The 17,222-nt window shown below is 34.7% G+C and overlaps 2 protein-coding genes across 7 annotated transcripts in view; one reads left to right on the top strand and one right to left on the bottom strand.

The window, feature by feature from the left end:
- Positions 1–17,222, top strand: part of LOC136038070 (unconventional myosin-IXAa-like) — a 266,020-nt gene that overhangs the window by 212,655 nt on the left and 36,143 nt on the right. For all 6 annotated transcript variants that reach the window (XM_065721055.1, XM_065721054.1, XM_065721050.1 and 3 more), the window contains one exon: positions 16,620–17,011. In XM_065721055.1, coding sequence (XP_065577127.1) covers positions 16,620–17,011 — 392 coding nt within the window. The remainder of the gene's footprint in view (positions 1–16,619; positions 17,012–17,222) is intronic.
- Positions 6,756–8,142, bottom strand: LOC136038071 (uncharacterized). The gene has a single exon (XM_065721057.1). It carries the CDS (start codon positions 8,117–8,119, stop codon positions 6,914–6,916), a length of 1,206 nt encoding a protein of 401 aa, XP_065577129.1. The 5' UTR covers positions 8,120–8,142; the 3' UTR covers positions 6,756–6,913.

Below are 17,222 nucleotides of genomic sequence, written 5' to 3'. Positions count from 1 at the left end.
TATTCTCATGTTTTTATTACGTATATGAAGAGGTTCACCCCCTCGCTCTTTACACTAAAGCTTAAATGTTGTCCCAATTTCTTAAGAATGACCCCTGAATCACACAAGCCGTAGAATAAATAGTTGAAATTACTAAAAATACTTTAGCGTAAAGAGCGAGGTATTAGGAGGAGGTGAGCCCATCATATGCGTAATAATTTCTGTTCGTTTTAAGTTTTAATGCTGCTCCTTACTTTCAGTTGAAAAACTTTTTCATATTTATTTTTTTCATTTTTTTTTTTATAATGCTGGAAAATCCTGCGCTCCCTTCATGAAAATTTTCTTCCCCATGACAAATTCCTCTATGGAAAGTTCCCCCAACATATCCCCCTTTTATCAACCTCCCCATAACCTAAAAATCCCCCTGAAAACGTCTGTACACTTCCAAATAACCATCACTATATGTAAGCACTGGTCAAAATTTGTAACTTGTCGCCCCTCCCACGGGGACTGTGGGGGAGTAAATCGTCCTCAAAGACATAGTTATAAGGTTTTTTGACTACGCTGAATAAAATGGCTATCTCAGAAATTTGGTTTGGTGACTTTGGGAAAATAATTAGCGTGGGAGGGGGCTTAAGTGCCCTCCAATTTTTTGGTCACTTAAAAAGGGCACTAGAACTTTTCATTTCCATTAGAATGAGCCCTCTCGCAAGATTCTAGGACTACTGAGTCGATACACCCCTGGAAAGAAAAACAAATAAACAGGCATCCGTGATCTGCCTTCTGGCAAAAAATAAAAAATACACATTTTTGTAGATAGGAGCTTGAAACTTCTACAATAGGGTTCTCTGATACGCTGAATCTGATGGTGTGATTTTCGTTAATATTCTATGACCTTTAGGGGTTGTTTCCCCCTATTTTCTAAAATAAGGCAAATTTTCTCGGGCTCGTAACTTTCGATGGGTAAGACTAAACTGATTAAACTTATATATTTAAAATCAGTATGAAAATGCAATTCTTTTGATGTAGCTATTGATATCAAAATTCCATTTTTTAGAGTTTTGGTTACTATTGAGCCGGGTCGCTCCTTACTGCAGTTCGTTACCACGAACTGTTTGATCACAAGGAATGCGTGACTCAAAAAGATAGTTCACGTCGAAACGTGTCAAAAGTACTGGAGACCAAAAATTGCTATAAATGTTCTAAAAAGCCGTAGCTAGCAGTGGACACTGCTTAGAGTCAGTGGTGAATCCAGGTAAGGGTGCAACCCGCTCCCCACTAAAGTAGTGATGGATTTGGGATTGGGACCGCTTACTCTGGTTGGGGGTTGAGATGATGTAATACTTTTGCGGTATTTTTTGTAATTGGTGTTTAGTAGTGGAGTTGTAAGTTTTAGGTACTTTATGTAGTATCTGTTATATTTTACTGATGACGCATACTGCCTGAAAGTATTTAATTAAATTTAGGTTTATCAGGGGAAACCAACTGGTAGGTGAAAATCTTCATTTCGTATTAAAAGGGAGGGAAAACTTAAAACCATAAATTTTTTAATCTGTTGGAATAGTATTTCTGGACTGAACTGTCACAACAGGGCTGAAAAAAGTTAATAGTGAAACTTCTTTTTCCCGTCAAAGATTTCTTTTCGAGTCTTGATTTGGCACAGAAGCGAAGAAATTGATATCATTACTTTTTGCAAAGCGGGGTGGTTTTTACAATATTGCTGTTTTTTTGAGGATTTGTATAATAGATAATAGTCCGCACCGCCGGTACGGACTTTAAAGTCTAATGCCGTATCCTTTTTTTTGTATAATAGAAATAGAATATGTGAGAATCGCAAAGATACTATTGATTCGCATTTTGAATTTCGATTAGCAAATAGTCGCCACTTTGCTGTGTATTTTCACCTAATTAATGCCCTGTGTTATATCACCGCCTGTGTTCATCATAAACTTTAAAAAAAGGCCAAACTCTTTAGAAATATCTGACCTTTAATAAGGGTTCGTATGCACTTAGAACTAAGTATACGAGTCAAAATATTCCTTCAAAGGTCGGAGCAGCCTGTGACCCTCAATGGCTGACATAAGGTCACTTTTGTAAGCAATATCACACATATGTGGCATTTTCTGGTATTTTCCTGCAAAAATATCCGTTTATACTAGAATCGATCGTTTAAACTTAATGAAAACCCCCCAAGAGCGATTCTTGAGATGATTCCAGGCAATCGAGGCTAGCATGGCACAATGCACCAGACTGATATTACTCTCTGGTGCACATTGTCACACCTAAGGTTTATTCAACCTTTTCCCCACAAAATAAATTTATAAAGTAAAAATGACCATTTTTTGTACTTGAACAGTTTCAGCATTAAAATTTTAGTTTTTATAGTTTTATATTTTTAGTTTTAAAGTTGTGGCTTTGGTTCTTTTTTTTTAATTTGAAAATTTTGAATTTAATTTTTTTTTAGATTTAAAATTAAAGTTTGAGTTTTAAGAGTATTATTTTTCAAGCAATTAGTTTTTAAAATCTTTTGGTTTTAAGGTTTTAGATTTAAAGTTTTAGTTTTAATATTTCTATCCTTATGGCATTTAAAATTTCTGTTACAAACTTTTATTTTGAAGTTTTGGTTTTGCAGTTTTAGTTTAAGGCTTTACGAATGTTTTTTTGCATTAAATTTTCAGTTTTAAAGTTTTGATTTTACAGTTGCAATTTTAAAGTTATTTTTATAAGTTCTAGTTTGAAATTGTCAGTTTTGAAGCTTTTGTTTTACAATAGCTTTAAAAATAAAACTGTTAAAACTAAACTTTTAAAACTGTAACTCATATTAAATCTGAAAAAATTTAACTTCAAACTTTTTCCATTAAAAAAAAAGAACTAAGGCCTAAACTTTAGAACTAATGATTTATAGCTTTTAATACTGAAACTTTTGGAAAAAATTTCAAGTTAAAACTTCTAAAATGAAAAACATTAAGACCTAAACTTTAAAACTTGTAATTTGAATCCAGAAAACTTTGTGACTAAAACCTTAAAACCAATGCTTTTAAAACCTATTAAAACCTTTGAAACTAAAATTATAAAACTAAACTTTAAAACTAAAACTTCAAAATAAAAGTTTAAAAGTAATACTTAAGAAAAAGAAAACATTAGCATTAAAGCTTACTTTAAAACGAAAACCTTCAAACCAAAAACTTTTTAAACTATTACTTTAAAACTAAAAACTTTTAAAAGTAAAAATTCAAATTCAAATCTTTAAAGGTAAAACCTTAGAAAAAACAAAAACTTTAAAATTCAAAGAAATTTTAAGATCTAAACTTTAAAACTAAAATCTTTAAAACGATAAGCTTTAAAATAAAATCTTTTAAAACCAGAACTTTAAAATTAAAATAACTAGGATCTAAACTTGAAATCTGACTGTTTGAAAACAAAAACTTTATGCCTAAAACCATTAAGCAAAAATTTTAAAACAAAACCTTTAAAAATAAAACTTTAAAACTTTGAGCGTAAAACTTTATTAATAAGAAAACTTTAAAAACTATCTTTTAAATTAAGAAAAAATTAAACCTAGAATTTACCGCTGATAATTTAAAAATTAAAAATTTAAAAATTAAAGTTTAAAACGAAAAATTTAAAAAAAAATATTGAAATTTTAGAAATGATAATATATCACTAAAATTTCTAAAAATAGTTTAAAAATTGAAACTTTGTAATTAAGTTTAAAACTGAAAATTTAATGCGAAGAAATTTTGTAAAACCTTAAAATTAAAACTTAAAAATGGAAGTTTACGGAAGTTTTAAATAAGAATTTTAAAGGATAAAAAAGTAACTTTAGGACCTAACCCCTAAAGTTAAAATCTGTAAGACTATAAAGTGTAAAATAAAAAATAAAAACTACTTTTTTAAGTTAAAATCTAAAAAGCTATAACTTTTCGAAACTAATAAATGAAAAGTATCCGCTGTTCAAATAAAAATAATGGTCATTTTTAGTTTATAAAGTTATTTTTATGGGAAAAAGGTTGAAAACCCCTTAAGTTTGATAATGTGCCCCAAAGGGTGTCGTCCAGCTGGTGCATCGTGCCACGCTGACCTTAATTGCCTGGAGTCGTTAGAAGAATCGCTGTCGGGGGTTTTTCATTAAGTTTAAACAATCGATTCTTATGTAAACGGATATTCTTGCAGAAAAATGCCCAAAAAGTGTCTTATGTATGATAGTGTGCGCCAGAGGGCCAGTCATACTCTGGCACGTTGATGTGGAATGTCATGGTGTATCACGTAGGATTGGCTGTAAAAAAATGAACTATTTAAAAACATGGATTTAAAGTATGATTTTTAACAAGAAAATATCTGGAACATGTCTTAGAAAGGATGAGGGGTGCCAGAGAGTCACAGTGTTGCACGTTGTCGTAAAATGGCATGGCGGATCACGGAGGGCTGGCTTGCAAAAACACGAACAAATGGATTTAAACCATATTTTTAACAGGAAAAACCTGAAAAGAATTTCGTAGAAGTAGGGGTGTGAGTGGGTCTCGTGTGCCCTCCATATTTTACCACAGTGGCGTGAGTGTTCATTGGGGGCATCACGTCGGGGATGGAGTGCTAAAACACAAATGAATGGACTTAGGCATATTTTTATCATGAAAATATCTGAAAAATGACTTAGGAGTGATGAAGTGTGCCAGAGGGTGCCGTGTACGATTCATAGTTTGCCATGGTGACCTGAAACTCTTGGACAAGGTGACCTGATTCGGCGCACACCCACGTTTGCGCCGTCATTACGTAACACCCACGTGTGCATTGTCATTATGTAACATCACACGTATCCGCTGCCATTACGCAACACTCATTATGTCCTCCTCAGTTACAAGCGGGAAATCCCCACGGGTCCTAAAGAAATAAGTCACGCGAGAATACCTCATCCTTAACACAGTAAACATTTCCTATTACATAACATACAGGTGTACTATAGTATTATATAACATCCCATGTGTTCCCCGTCATTACGTAACAGTCATGTATGTGCCACCATTACATAACACTCAAGTGTGTGCTGCAATTATGTAGCACCAACGTGTGCATCGTCGTAATATAACACCCACTCGAGTTCTATCATTGCATAACACCCACGTTTGCGTCTTCATTACGTGATATCCCACATTTGTATTGTCGTTACGTAACATCCCACGTGGGCACCACCATTACGTAACATCCAAAGTGTGCGCTGTTATTACGTAATAGTCACGTGTGCGCTGCCATTACGTAATATCCCACCTCACCACCGTCATTACGTAACAGTTACGTGTGGGCCATCATTAGATTACAACCATGTGTTTGCTGCCATTACTCAACACCCACATGCCCCTGAAGTCTAGCATGTCACGCGAGATTACGTCATTCCCTATAAATATACCAAGTCAAGCGTGATTGTGTCATTCTTAGCACAGGTAAACATTCCCTATAACGTAAAAGTCACCTGCATGTTTTAGATAACATTCCGTATTGCGTAACAAGCACCTGCGTCTTGGAGAAAATTATTAACACCTTTGTCTTGGGGGAATCGCCGTTAAACTTCTTTGTTATTCTAAATCACTAAAGGGAGAAAAGAGTAGTGGCTATGGGCGTGCTTAAATCCAAAAGGCACTCACTACCTACCTACGACGTATAATTGTTGAGGCTCCTTTTGAATTGCTGGTATTTCTTTCTTCGCAAGTTTATCGGAGTAACCTATTATGTACCCCCGCTAAGAAAAATCCTGGATCTGCCCCTGCTTAGAGTGATCCATTTGTGACCGTGTCTTTTAAGGAAAAGAATCACAGTTCATAAAGAAGTTCTAAGATTTCAAAAAACAGTTGTTTTTAAGTTTTAAGCCTTACAAAAACAAATTTCTCGTAGTTTGTCCTGCATCTAAAAAGCATCATGAATTTCAAAGTCTATACATGCTATATATTGCATAGATAGATACCACTTTTTTGATTAATGTGTCAGATCTCTTTTTTCACCCGTGAAATTTCAGATTCTGTTGTGTCTAATGGTTGTTTACGAGCTTTTATTTAGGAAAGGAAACTTTTTTTTGATTTTTTTATTTGTTCGCTTTTTTCTTACTTATACGATACAGGCAATTGTAATTTTTGTAAGGGTGACATAGCCTTTGTCTTGCCTCTGATAGATTGTTCAATTTATAACTAGATTCCTGGCAATTAACACTTAGTTTGGTGAATAAAGGTTAATTCTCAAAAAGCAAAAACCGCCAGAAAAACCTAAAATTTGGTCACAGAACATATCAATATTAAGTACTGTATGTTGGCGATTCCTACTGTAACGTTATTTTGTTTCTTACTGAATAACAGTTTTTATTAATTATAGTAATTTTACAATTGCTTGTTACACTAATTTTCCTTTGACAAGTGCTTTAATTAAAGTTCTAATGGGCACTTTTTATTTTTGATTTACAGTGGAACGTGTTGACGGTCTCTTTATAATTTACTGTTTGGATTTTTTTTCTTCATCTCTCAGTTTCATATCTCAGCCTTTTTACTTTTTTGTTTGTGTGTGGGAGGTTTCCTCATTTCAGTTTCATTAGATTGGCACCTTTTAAACGGTTTTAAATCAGCCTAATAGCTGACTGGCTGTTGCTAACTTAAAAGCTAACATATTAACTTATGTATAAGTAACTGGAAATTCTATCATTTTAGGTTTTTTTCTGATGAATCATTGACTCTGTCAATTCGATAGACTTTTTTCCAATTACTAATTGACTCTGGTAAACCAAAAATAAAAAAATGACATCTGAAAATAAACGTTTATTTTATAATTTTTCTACAAAGTCAGAATTTTCTGTGTTTTACATATAACACAGCAGTCGTCCAAATCAGATTTATGACTCATGTTTTGTGCTTTCGAATGTGAAATTTCCAGGGGTAAACTTCCTTCTGTTCAACGAAACCTATGAAAACCTATTTGAGGTGTCCTTGTTCTTTGAAATTCGTCGCTGACCCTCATGTTTTCTTAAGTGATAAGATGTACGTGATCCCGTTTTCTGTGCAGGGTTATGATAGTATCTACATTTATCTCCATACTGACAGCAGCCTTTTTCATAATACCGACAAAATACTCTTTTTTCATCTGACGATCGTTTCAACTGGATCTTAGATCTTTCTATATTCTGCTGAATTTGAGTCTGCTTTAAGTCGTCTCCGGTTTCTCTTCTTAGGTGAGGCGGGGTATAAGCTTTTGATGGTGCTCCACTTCTCACAGAAGTCTCATCTTTAGGAATTCCGCAGATATAATTGAGTTTAAGAGTAACAAGTTCTTTTTCATCAGTTTGTGCCTCAACGAAAATATTAAAGGACACTTTTTTGTCTTGTTTTTGAGTTGGCTTTGTTTTTGGGTTCTTCATAGCTGATTTCAATGGTCTTTTCTTGCTATCAGCTGATGCATTCGGTTGTTTACTACAACACATACAGTTGTCATCTTTCTGGCAATTTCTTTCTTCACCCTGGTGACAGTGCCCTTGGTTTGCCTCTGATTGATTATTCAAAAGAATTTTAGATTCCCTGCAATTAAGATCTGGTTTAGCTGCAGAAGTTTCTTCTTCTTCTCTGAGGGCATTTATAACAGGTTGAGATGGCTGCTTCGTGTCTGAAATCTCGGTAGAATCGTTTTTTGATTCCTTTGTAGGTTGGCTTTGTGTTAGTATCTTACTTGAATCTATTGTCGCGGCTTGTGGCTTGAGTCCGCTGTTTTCCTGTTTGCTATCGTCTTGGTCAGTACCGTTTCCGTGTAAAGATGCATGTTTTTCATCGATTGATTTTGTTTCTTTTTCATTTGTACGCACATCTCGGCTAGTATATCCAGTGCTTCTCAAAAATTTCTTTATCGGCATTGTAAGGATATTGTTGCTTTTAAGATCTGGCACAGTTTTAACAAATGGCCTCACTTGTGGCACTGTTTTAACTAATTTCTTCGTCCACACTGCCTTTCCGTTGCAGAATTTAATAACTGGTTTCAGTGCCGCTGAAGACTCATAGAAGTATCCATCTTGCTGGTATTCATCTAGATAATATTCTGATTCCTCAGGATAATAGCAATTTTGATAGCTCATTTCTGTAAGCATTTTGTCAAATGTTGTACATATAATACCTCTAGTCATTCTGATACCATTCCCTTTAGTGCAAGTATATTTATACTAAAGATGACGTCATACCTAGTTTCATTGTATGTTCTATTGGAGTGACGTCATTAATAGTGTGACGTCACGTATCATGATCCAAGGACTTTTGATGGGGGCACCGTCACCCATGGCCGATATTGTCTATATTTTATCATATCATTAAGGTTCTTAAACCTTATATAACTTAATCATTGAAAAATTTTCTTTCCGGACAGCGCTCAAATCTAGATTCTGGTTTCGCTTATCTTCTTCGTTTTTATTGTTTTCTATTGATTTTGTCTGTAGTTTTTTGTTATTTTTAAAAAAAAAGAATGTAAAACTTTACAAACAACTAGTTTTGAAAATGTTCCCTATTAAGCCTGACAAAAGAAATTTGTGGTAGTATTTGTAGCACAAAGATGAGAACTGGTCAAATCAAAATGAATATACTGCTCAAATGAGAGTATGTAGGTATTAGTAAGCACTTTTCTTGTTACAAACTTGTTTTTACCATTGTAATTTATTTACTTACTTACTTGCTTACTTAATCAACGCTTGCGTCTATAGAATCAGCTGAGGTCTAGGGTTTCTTCAGCTTTTCAATTGCCATTTTGGAGGGTGGGATGGGGGTTGTGAGGTAATTGATCTGCAAACCCTTATTATCTAGCGTCTTTGTATTTTTTAGCATCTACCTGAAAGTAAATGGTGTTAATTAGAAATAATAATGGTGAAGATAAAAGCTATATAAAATCAGCTGAGGTCTAGAGTTTCTTCAGCTTTTCAATTGCCACTTTGGGGGGTGGGATGGGGGTTGTGAGGTAATTGATCTGCAACCCTTATTATCTAGCGTCTTTGTATTTTTTAGCATCTACCTGAAAGTAAATGGTGTTAATTAGAAATAATAATGGTGAAGATAAAAGTTATATAAAATCAGCTGAGGTCTAGAGTTTCTTCAGCTTTTCAATTGCCACTTTGGGGGTGGGGTGGGGCTGGAAGGGAATTGATCTGGAAACCCTTATTATCTAGCGTCTTTGTATTTTCTAGCATCTACCTGAAAGTAGATGGGGTTAATTAGAAATACTTATGGTGAAGATAGAAGTTAATATTTTTACTGAACTCCATACCTCAAAGTTATTTTGAACTTTTTAGTAATTACCGTATTTGCGTTAATGACACCATGAGAGCATTGGCTTCTCCGCCTGTCCCCGGCACGGCTATGCACCAGGTTTTTATGTATTGATTCTGATTGTCGCTTGTCTTCTAACCGAGGTTGTTGTCCTTGTGAAGCAGCAGGTTGATTTAAATCATCCTTCGCTTCATGCATTGGATGTGAATATAGAAAATATATTATTAGTGGACTTAATACCGACCAAAGCCTTATAAGAAGATAGGAGCTCCACGATAGTGCTTTTACAGTCACTTGATGAGTGGTTTCCAAGAAAATTGAAAGATACGAACCATTTCAACATTGATCTTCCTGAAACTCTAAATCTTTCTGTCAGTCTTTTGTTTCAGAATATGAGATTCTGTTTTGGCCTGTTTTTTCAGAACGTAATGATTCTTCTAATCGCTGCTGCCCAGCTCACCTATAAAACAAGTTTTTTTTTCAATACCCTTGTTACAATCCTAAAATTAGGGCAATTACCTTCAAATCAGTGAATTTTCCATTTATGTCTGCTGTATTGAAGGTTTCCATGATAGATTTAATAGTTTCATACGACTCTTTCATGATAAAAGATCAACTTAATATTTTAAAAGGAAGTTTATCGCCGAAATGCAAAAGTATAACCTATAAACTTAGTGTCGAACCATCGATAAACAAATACTATTCTTTTGCTGTATACTCAATACCCAAAACACTCATTACGTCCTCAACATTATAAAAATTTGTTGTAAGTTCCTTTCCTTTAATCGATAACCCAAAAGCTATGCCCTTTGTTTGGCAAGTTTGAGTTACAATAAGTACCAGTAGTGCCAATTTGCGAAAATATAGGCGGGGGGGATGTATTTTTATACAGTCAAGGGGAAAATATATTTTTATAAACTTTAGAAGGGGGCAATGAGAACTCTGTGTTTGTTTAGTTGTGCTTCTCTCTTGAAGACAGGATCGTATCCTCGCTATCCCTGTGGTGACTTGACATATTTGTGCTAAAACAAACTTTTACCAGCATCCCTGGTATTTTCACCTCTTTTTTTTAGGAAAATATCAAGAAAAGGTATGTTTGACTAAAAATGCAGAAAAAAGGTATTTGTTTGAAATTTAGGCTCGAATTTTAGTTGTGAAACTTTTTATATCACTAAGACAAAGTTAATGCATAAATGTATGTACATTTAAACTGTACATACATTTAAACTGTTCATCAAGATCATCTCGACCTCTGATCCGCTTTAATGTATGAATTTGTCTTTTCAATGTTGTAATCAGCAGTTGTCAAAGTCACTAAACCAATTTATGGGTCGAAACGTGTCAAAATAACTCGAGACCAAAAATTGCCATAAATATTCTAAAAAGTTGTAGCTATCAGTGGACACTGCTTAGAGTCAGTGGTGGATCCAGGTAAGGGTGCAACCCCCCCCCTCCACTAACGTAGTGATGGATTTAGGGTTGGGACTGCTTACTCTGGTTGGAGTTGAGACGATGTAATACTTTTGCGTTATTTGTTGTAGTTGGTTTTTAGTAGTGGAGTTATAAATATTTTTTTCAAACAGTTCGTGGTAACGAACTGTAGTGAGGAGCGACCCGGCTCAATAGTAACCAAAACTCTAAAAATGGAATGTTGATACCAATACCTACATCAAAAAAATCGCATTTTAATGCTGATTTTAAATATATAAGTTTCATCAAGTTTAGTCTTACCCATCAAAAGTTACGAGCCTGAGAAAATTTGCGTTATTTTAGAAAATAGGGGGAAACGCCCCCTAGAAGTCATAGAATCTTAACGAAAATCAGACCATCTGATTCAGCGTATCAGAGAACCCTACTGTAGAAGTTTCAAGCTCCTATGTACAAAAATGTGGAATTTTGTATTTTTTGCCAGAAGGCAGATCACGGATGCGTGTTTATTTATTTATTTTTTTTTTTTTTTCCAGGGGTGATCGTATCGGCCCAGTTGTCCTAGAATGTTGCAAGAGGGCTCATTCTAACGGAAATGAAAAGTTCTAGTGCCCTTTTTAAGTGACCAAAAAAATTGGAGGGCACCTAGGCCCCCTCCCACGCTAGTTATTTTACCAAAGTTAACGGATCAAAATTCTGAGATAGCCATTTTATTCAGCGTAGTCGAAAAACCTTATAACTATGTCTTTGGGGACGACTTACTCCCCCACAGTCCCCATGGGAGGGGCAACAAGTTACAAACTTTGACCAATGCTTACATATAGTAATGGTTATTGGGAAGTGTACAGGCGTTTTCAGGAGGATTTTTTTGGTTGGGGGAGGGGTTGAGAAGAGGGGGATATGCTGGGGGAACTTTACATCGATAGTTTGTCATGGGGGAAGGAAATCTCCATGAAGGGAGCGCAGGATTTACTAGCATTATTTAAAAACACAATGAAAAAATAAATATGAAAAAGTTCTTTCAGCTGGAAGTAAGGAACAGCATTAAAACTTAAAACAAACAGAAATTATTACCCATTTGAGGGGCTCACCTCCTCCTAATACCTCGCTCTTTACGTTAAAGTATTTTTAGTAATTTCAACTATTTATTCTACGGCTTTTGTGATTCTGGGTTCATTCTTAATGAATTGGGACGAAATTTAAGCTTTAGTGTAAAGAGCGAGGATCTGACAAGGGGGCGAACCCCCTCATATATGTAATAAAAATATGAGAGTACAAAAGTTCTTTACGTAAGCTAATTTATAAGTTACGTAAATCTTTTACTAATAAAAATATTCGTAAAAAATTAAAAGTTCTAGTTGCCTTTTTAATTGACCAAAAAATCGGAGGGCAACTAGGCTTCCTCCCCCGCTCTTTTTTCTCAAAATCATTCGATCAAAATTATGAGAAAGCCATTTAGCCAAAAAAAAAAAAATGCAAATTTCGTTTTAATTATTCCTCTGCGGAGAGCCAAAATCAAAACATGCATTGATTCAAAAACGTTCAGAAATTAAATAAAAAAAAACAAGTTTTTTTAACTGAAAGTAAGAAGCGACATTAAAACTTAAAACGAACAGAAATTAATTCGTATATGAAAGAGGCTGCTTCCTCATCAACGCCCCGCTCTTTATGCTAATGTTTTTTACTGTTTTAAAAAGAAGAATTGAGAGCCAGAGTCAAACTTTAGCGTAAAGAGTGGGGCGTTGATGAGGAAGCAGCCTCTTTCATATACGAAGTAATTTCTGTTCGTTTTAAGTTTTAATGTCGCTCCTTACTTTCAGTTAAAAAAACTTGTTTTTTTTTGTTAAGAGCGTTTCTTTTTCCAAACAAGTATGAAAAAAAGTTTCAGATACTTTATGTAGTATCTGTTAGATTTTACTGATGACGCATACTGCCTAAAAGTATTTAATTAAATTTAGGTTTATCAGGGGAAGCCAGAAAATCTTGATTTCGTATTAAAAAGGAGGGAAAACTTAAAACCATAAAGTTTTTAACTGTTAAAATAGTATTTCAGGACTGAACTGTCACAACACAAAAGGGCTGAAAAAACTTAATATTGAAACTTCTTTTTCCCGTCAAAGATTTCTTTTCGAGTCTTGGTATGGCACAGAACCGAAGAAATTGATATCATTACTTTTTCGGGCTCTCATAAAATTTGGGTTTGCTTTTTTTGCGAAGCGGGGTGGTTTTTACAATATTGTTTTTCTTTTGAGGGTTTGTATAATAGAAATTAAATATGTGAGAATCGCAAAGATATTATTGATTCGCATTTGAATTTCGATTAGCAAATAGTGGCCACTTTGCTGTGTATTTTCACCTAATTAATGCCCTGTGTTATATCACCGCCTGTGTTCATCATAAACATAAAAAAAAGGCAAAACTCTTTAGAAATATCTGACCTTTAATAAGACTTCGTATGAACTTAGAACTAAGTATACGGGTCAAAAAATATGCCTTCAAAGGTCGGAGTAATCAGTTAAGAAAAATTGATTTTCAAGAAATTGTTTATAAAAGAAGGAGATAATTATGTGTTTATTTTTTTTTAGCTAGCTATAGATGGGTGTCTGAATTCTCAGTTTAAATCAGTGGAATGGTATTGATTTTTTTCAAACATTCTCTAATAAAATGGATGAAAAAAGTAGAAATTCACACCATTTGAACTAACCACATGTTGCTTCAGCAATATGCGGTACAAAATTATTTCAGAATTCCTCATCTCCTCAATACAAATCAGTCACAAAATATAGTTATGTTTATGTATTGAGAGGCTGCATATATTTTTTCATTAAATTGTATAAAGTGCTAGATACACCGCTGAGGATTTTTGTACTAATTTTGGTGAATGCAATCTTATCATATTTCCACGATTAGTTTTTTATAAATCAAATTTTTTCAGGACAATTCTCTTTCTTAATAATGATTCCGAGCCGAATATCAAATTTTTATGGCACTTGGTATTTACTAAGTGACATATAGCGATTGCAAATTCTGTCGGTCTGTCTGTCCCAGTTTTGCTAGTTTGGGCACTTCCAGATGAGCTAGGACGATGAAATTTTGCAGGTGTATCAGGGATCAGACCAGATTAAATTTGAAATAGTCGCTTCCCCAATTCAGTCATCCGGGGGGGGGTAGTGGGAGGACGGCTAATTCGCATAAATGAGAAAAATGAGGTATTTTTAACTTACGAACGGGTGATCAGATCCTAATGAAATTTGATATTTAGAAGGATATCGTGTCTCAGGGCTCTTATTTTAAATCTCGACCGGATCCGGTGACATTTGGGTTGAGTTGGAGGGGGAAACCTAAAATCTTGGAAAACGCTTAGAGTGGAGGGATCGGGATTAGACTTAGTGGGAAAAATAAGCACAAGTCCTAGATACGTGATTGACATAACCGGAGCGGATCGCTCTCTTTGGATGAGTTGGGGGGAGGGTTAATTCTGAAAATTTGGAAAAATGAGGTATATTTAACTTACGAAGGAGCGATCGGATCTTAATGAAATTTCATATTTAGAAGGACCTCGTAACTTAGATCTCTTATTTTAAATCCCGACCGGATACATTGTAGTTGGGGGAGTTGGGGGTGGGAGCCGGATTGGGGGAGTTGGGGGGTGGGAGCCGGAAATCTTGGAAAACGCTTAGAGTGGAGAGATCAGGATGAAACTTGGTAGGAATTATAAGCACAAGTCCAAGATACGTAACTGACATAACCGGGTGGGATCTGCTCTCTTTGGGGGAGTTGGGGGGAGTATTTCGGAAAAATTAGAACAATGAGGTATTTGTTACTTACGAACGGGGTGGGGGATCATATCTTAATGAAATTTGATATTTAGAAGAATCTTGTGCTTCAGAGCTCTTATTTTAAATCCCGACCAGATCCGGTGACATTTGAGGGAGTTGATAGGGGGAAACCGGAAACGTTGGAAAACGTAAAAATTGAGGCATCTTTATCTTACGAATTGGTGACCGGATCTTAATGAAATTTGATATATAGAAAGAACTTATGTCTCAGATGTTCCATTTTCAATTCGAATCGGATCTGGGAACATAGGGGGTTGGAGGGGGGAAAGAAATCTTGGAAACCGGAAATCTTGGAAAACGTTTAGAGTGGAGAGATCGGGATGAAACTTGATGGGAAGAATAAGCACATGTCCTAGATACGTGATTTACATAACTGGAATGAATCTGCTCTCTTTGGGGGGTTTGGGGATGGGGGTTGTTAATTCGAAAAAGATTAGAAAAATTGAGGTATTTTTAACTTAAGAACGAGTGACCGGATCTTAATGAAATTTGATATTTAGAAGGAAATCATGTCTCAGAGCCCTTACTTACTTTAAATACCGACCAGATCTGGTGACATTGGGGGGAGTTGGAGGGGAAACCGGAAATCTTGGAAAACACTTAGAGTGGAGAGATCGAGATGAAACTTGGTGGGTAGAATTAGCAAATGTCGTAGATACGTGACTGACGTAACCGGACTGGATCTGCTCTCTTTGGGGAAGTTAGGGGCGGTCCAGTGCTTTGGCGAGTTCGGTTCGTCTGGACGTGCTAGGATCGATGAAAACTTGTAGGCGTTTCAGGGACCTGCACGAATTGACTTGATAAAGTCGTTTTTCCCAATTAGACCATCTAGGGGCTGAAGGGAGAGGAAAAAAAATTGAAAAAATGAGGTATTTTTAACTTACGAGTGGGTGATCGGATCTTGATTAATTTGGATATTGAGAAGGATCTCTTGTCTCAGAGCTCTTATTTTAAATCCCGACCGGCATTAAGCCTCTGGTTTTCCTTTTAAATCAATCTATCGATTCTTAGAATTTTGCTAGAGCTCATGCCATATGAGCTCTTGGCTTTTGGCTTTTCCGACTTCGTCACAAGTGCCATATGAGCTCTTAGCTCTTGTTAAAGTATGTTTTGATATATATATGTATATATGTATATATATATATATATATATATATATATGTATATATATATATATATATATATATATATATATATATATATATATATATATACATAATATTTAACGACGTAAAGTAAAATGTAACGATGTAACGAAGTAAAAAAAAAATTTAACGACGCAATGATAAAATTAGTTTTTTCAAATTTAAAGAACTTACTATTTATTATAAAAATTGCAAAACATAATCGCAAAGTTGAAATATGTCAAAATTATTGGGTGCGAGTATTAATGCTATGACGGGTTTATATGTAAGCTATGACGGGTTTTCAAATAATTAAATAAATGTTTAATATGTTGCGGGGAATTATTGTCATTGTAATTATTATTATTATTATTATTATTATTATTATTATTATATATTTTTTGTATATTTATGTGGATGCTTATGGTTGCATTTGCTTTGGATTGGTTTATTTTGTTTTTGTTTTGTTGGTGATCTTGTCTTTTTTTTCTTTTTTTTCTTTTTTTTTTCTTCTTCTTCTTCTCCTCTTAGTTTTATTTTCGTAGTGTAACGTTGTAAGTGCTAAAGTGTGTTATATTTTCAGTGCTAGTTTTATTTTTGTAGTCAGTCCTGATATTTTAATATTGTCAGTTCTAAAGTATGCCACCAGGCATGTGCACTGGTTTGTCATATCTTTGTATGTAATTTTTGCAAATAAAAATTATATATATATATATAATAAATATTATGAATTTTGTTTTAAATATTCATATCAAACTTTATCATCATAATATGTAGGGACAAAAAGCAAAAGATTGGTATGCTGCTTGTCTTGTCAACAATTTTTTTTAAATAAATAACGACCCTCTTGGAATTGTTTTTCGGACCTAGAGATAACTTCAGCTAGGATATTGTTCAGTGTCCCAGGTATTAATCTTACCTTTTCGGATTTTTACGTTCCAACTGTTATTTCAAAATTTATCTGATCATGTATTTTATTGTAGACTGCCACTCGAACGTCGATATAGTCGTGATTCTGAAGTTGGAAGTCCCACATATCAAAGACGTGAAAGTAAAGAAAGTACACGAAGTATTGATATTGACCTACCAAATGACCTTCATCACTCTAAACTTGAAAGAAAAGGAAGCAACTTGACAACGCGGCGGAATTCATACACGAGTGCTGTTGATGCATCTCCAAAGGCAACAGATTTACGAAGATCTAGTGAGGAACTACCTAGCACTGATCCAGGAGGAGGTGGAAAAAGACATGTTGGAAGTGCACTTCCTCCCGTCTCCCAACATAAGCTTACTCGAAGCACAAAGCTATACAAGAATGAGCTTTGTGCTATGTGCTCAAAAACGATGATGTTTTCTCAGGGGTTTAAGTGTGCAGGTACCTTTTTCATTATTGCTCTCATTAATGTTTTCTCCTCGATAAAAAACAAAGGTCCGCCTGAGGGAGAGGGAGGGCTGGTGTCCTATCTTCAAACTACGACTACGAAATGGGAAACATGACATAAAAATGCAAGCTTTTTGGTTAGGTAGTGAGCAAAATAATGCTAAAAAAAAAACTTTACATAGTGTTTTCTATAGTGACTACTGGT

This window comes from Artemia franciscana, chromosome 17, assembly GCF_032884065.1.
Source record: "Artemia franciscana chromosome 17, ASM3288406v1, whole genome shotgun sequence".
Taxonomy (NCBI): Eukaryota; Metazoa; Arthropoda; class Branchiopoda; order Anostraca; family Artemiidae; genus Artemia; species Artemia franciscana.
The sequence above is the reverse complement of the archived record's forward strand: the minus strand, read 5'-3'. Positions and strand labels throughout refer to the sequence as shown.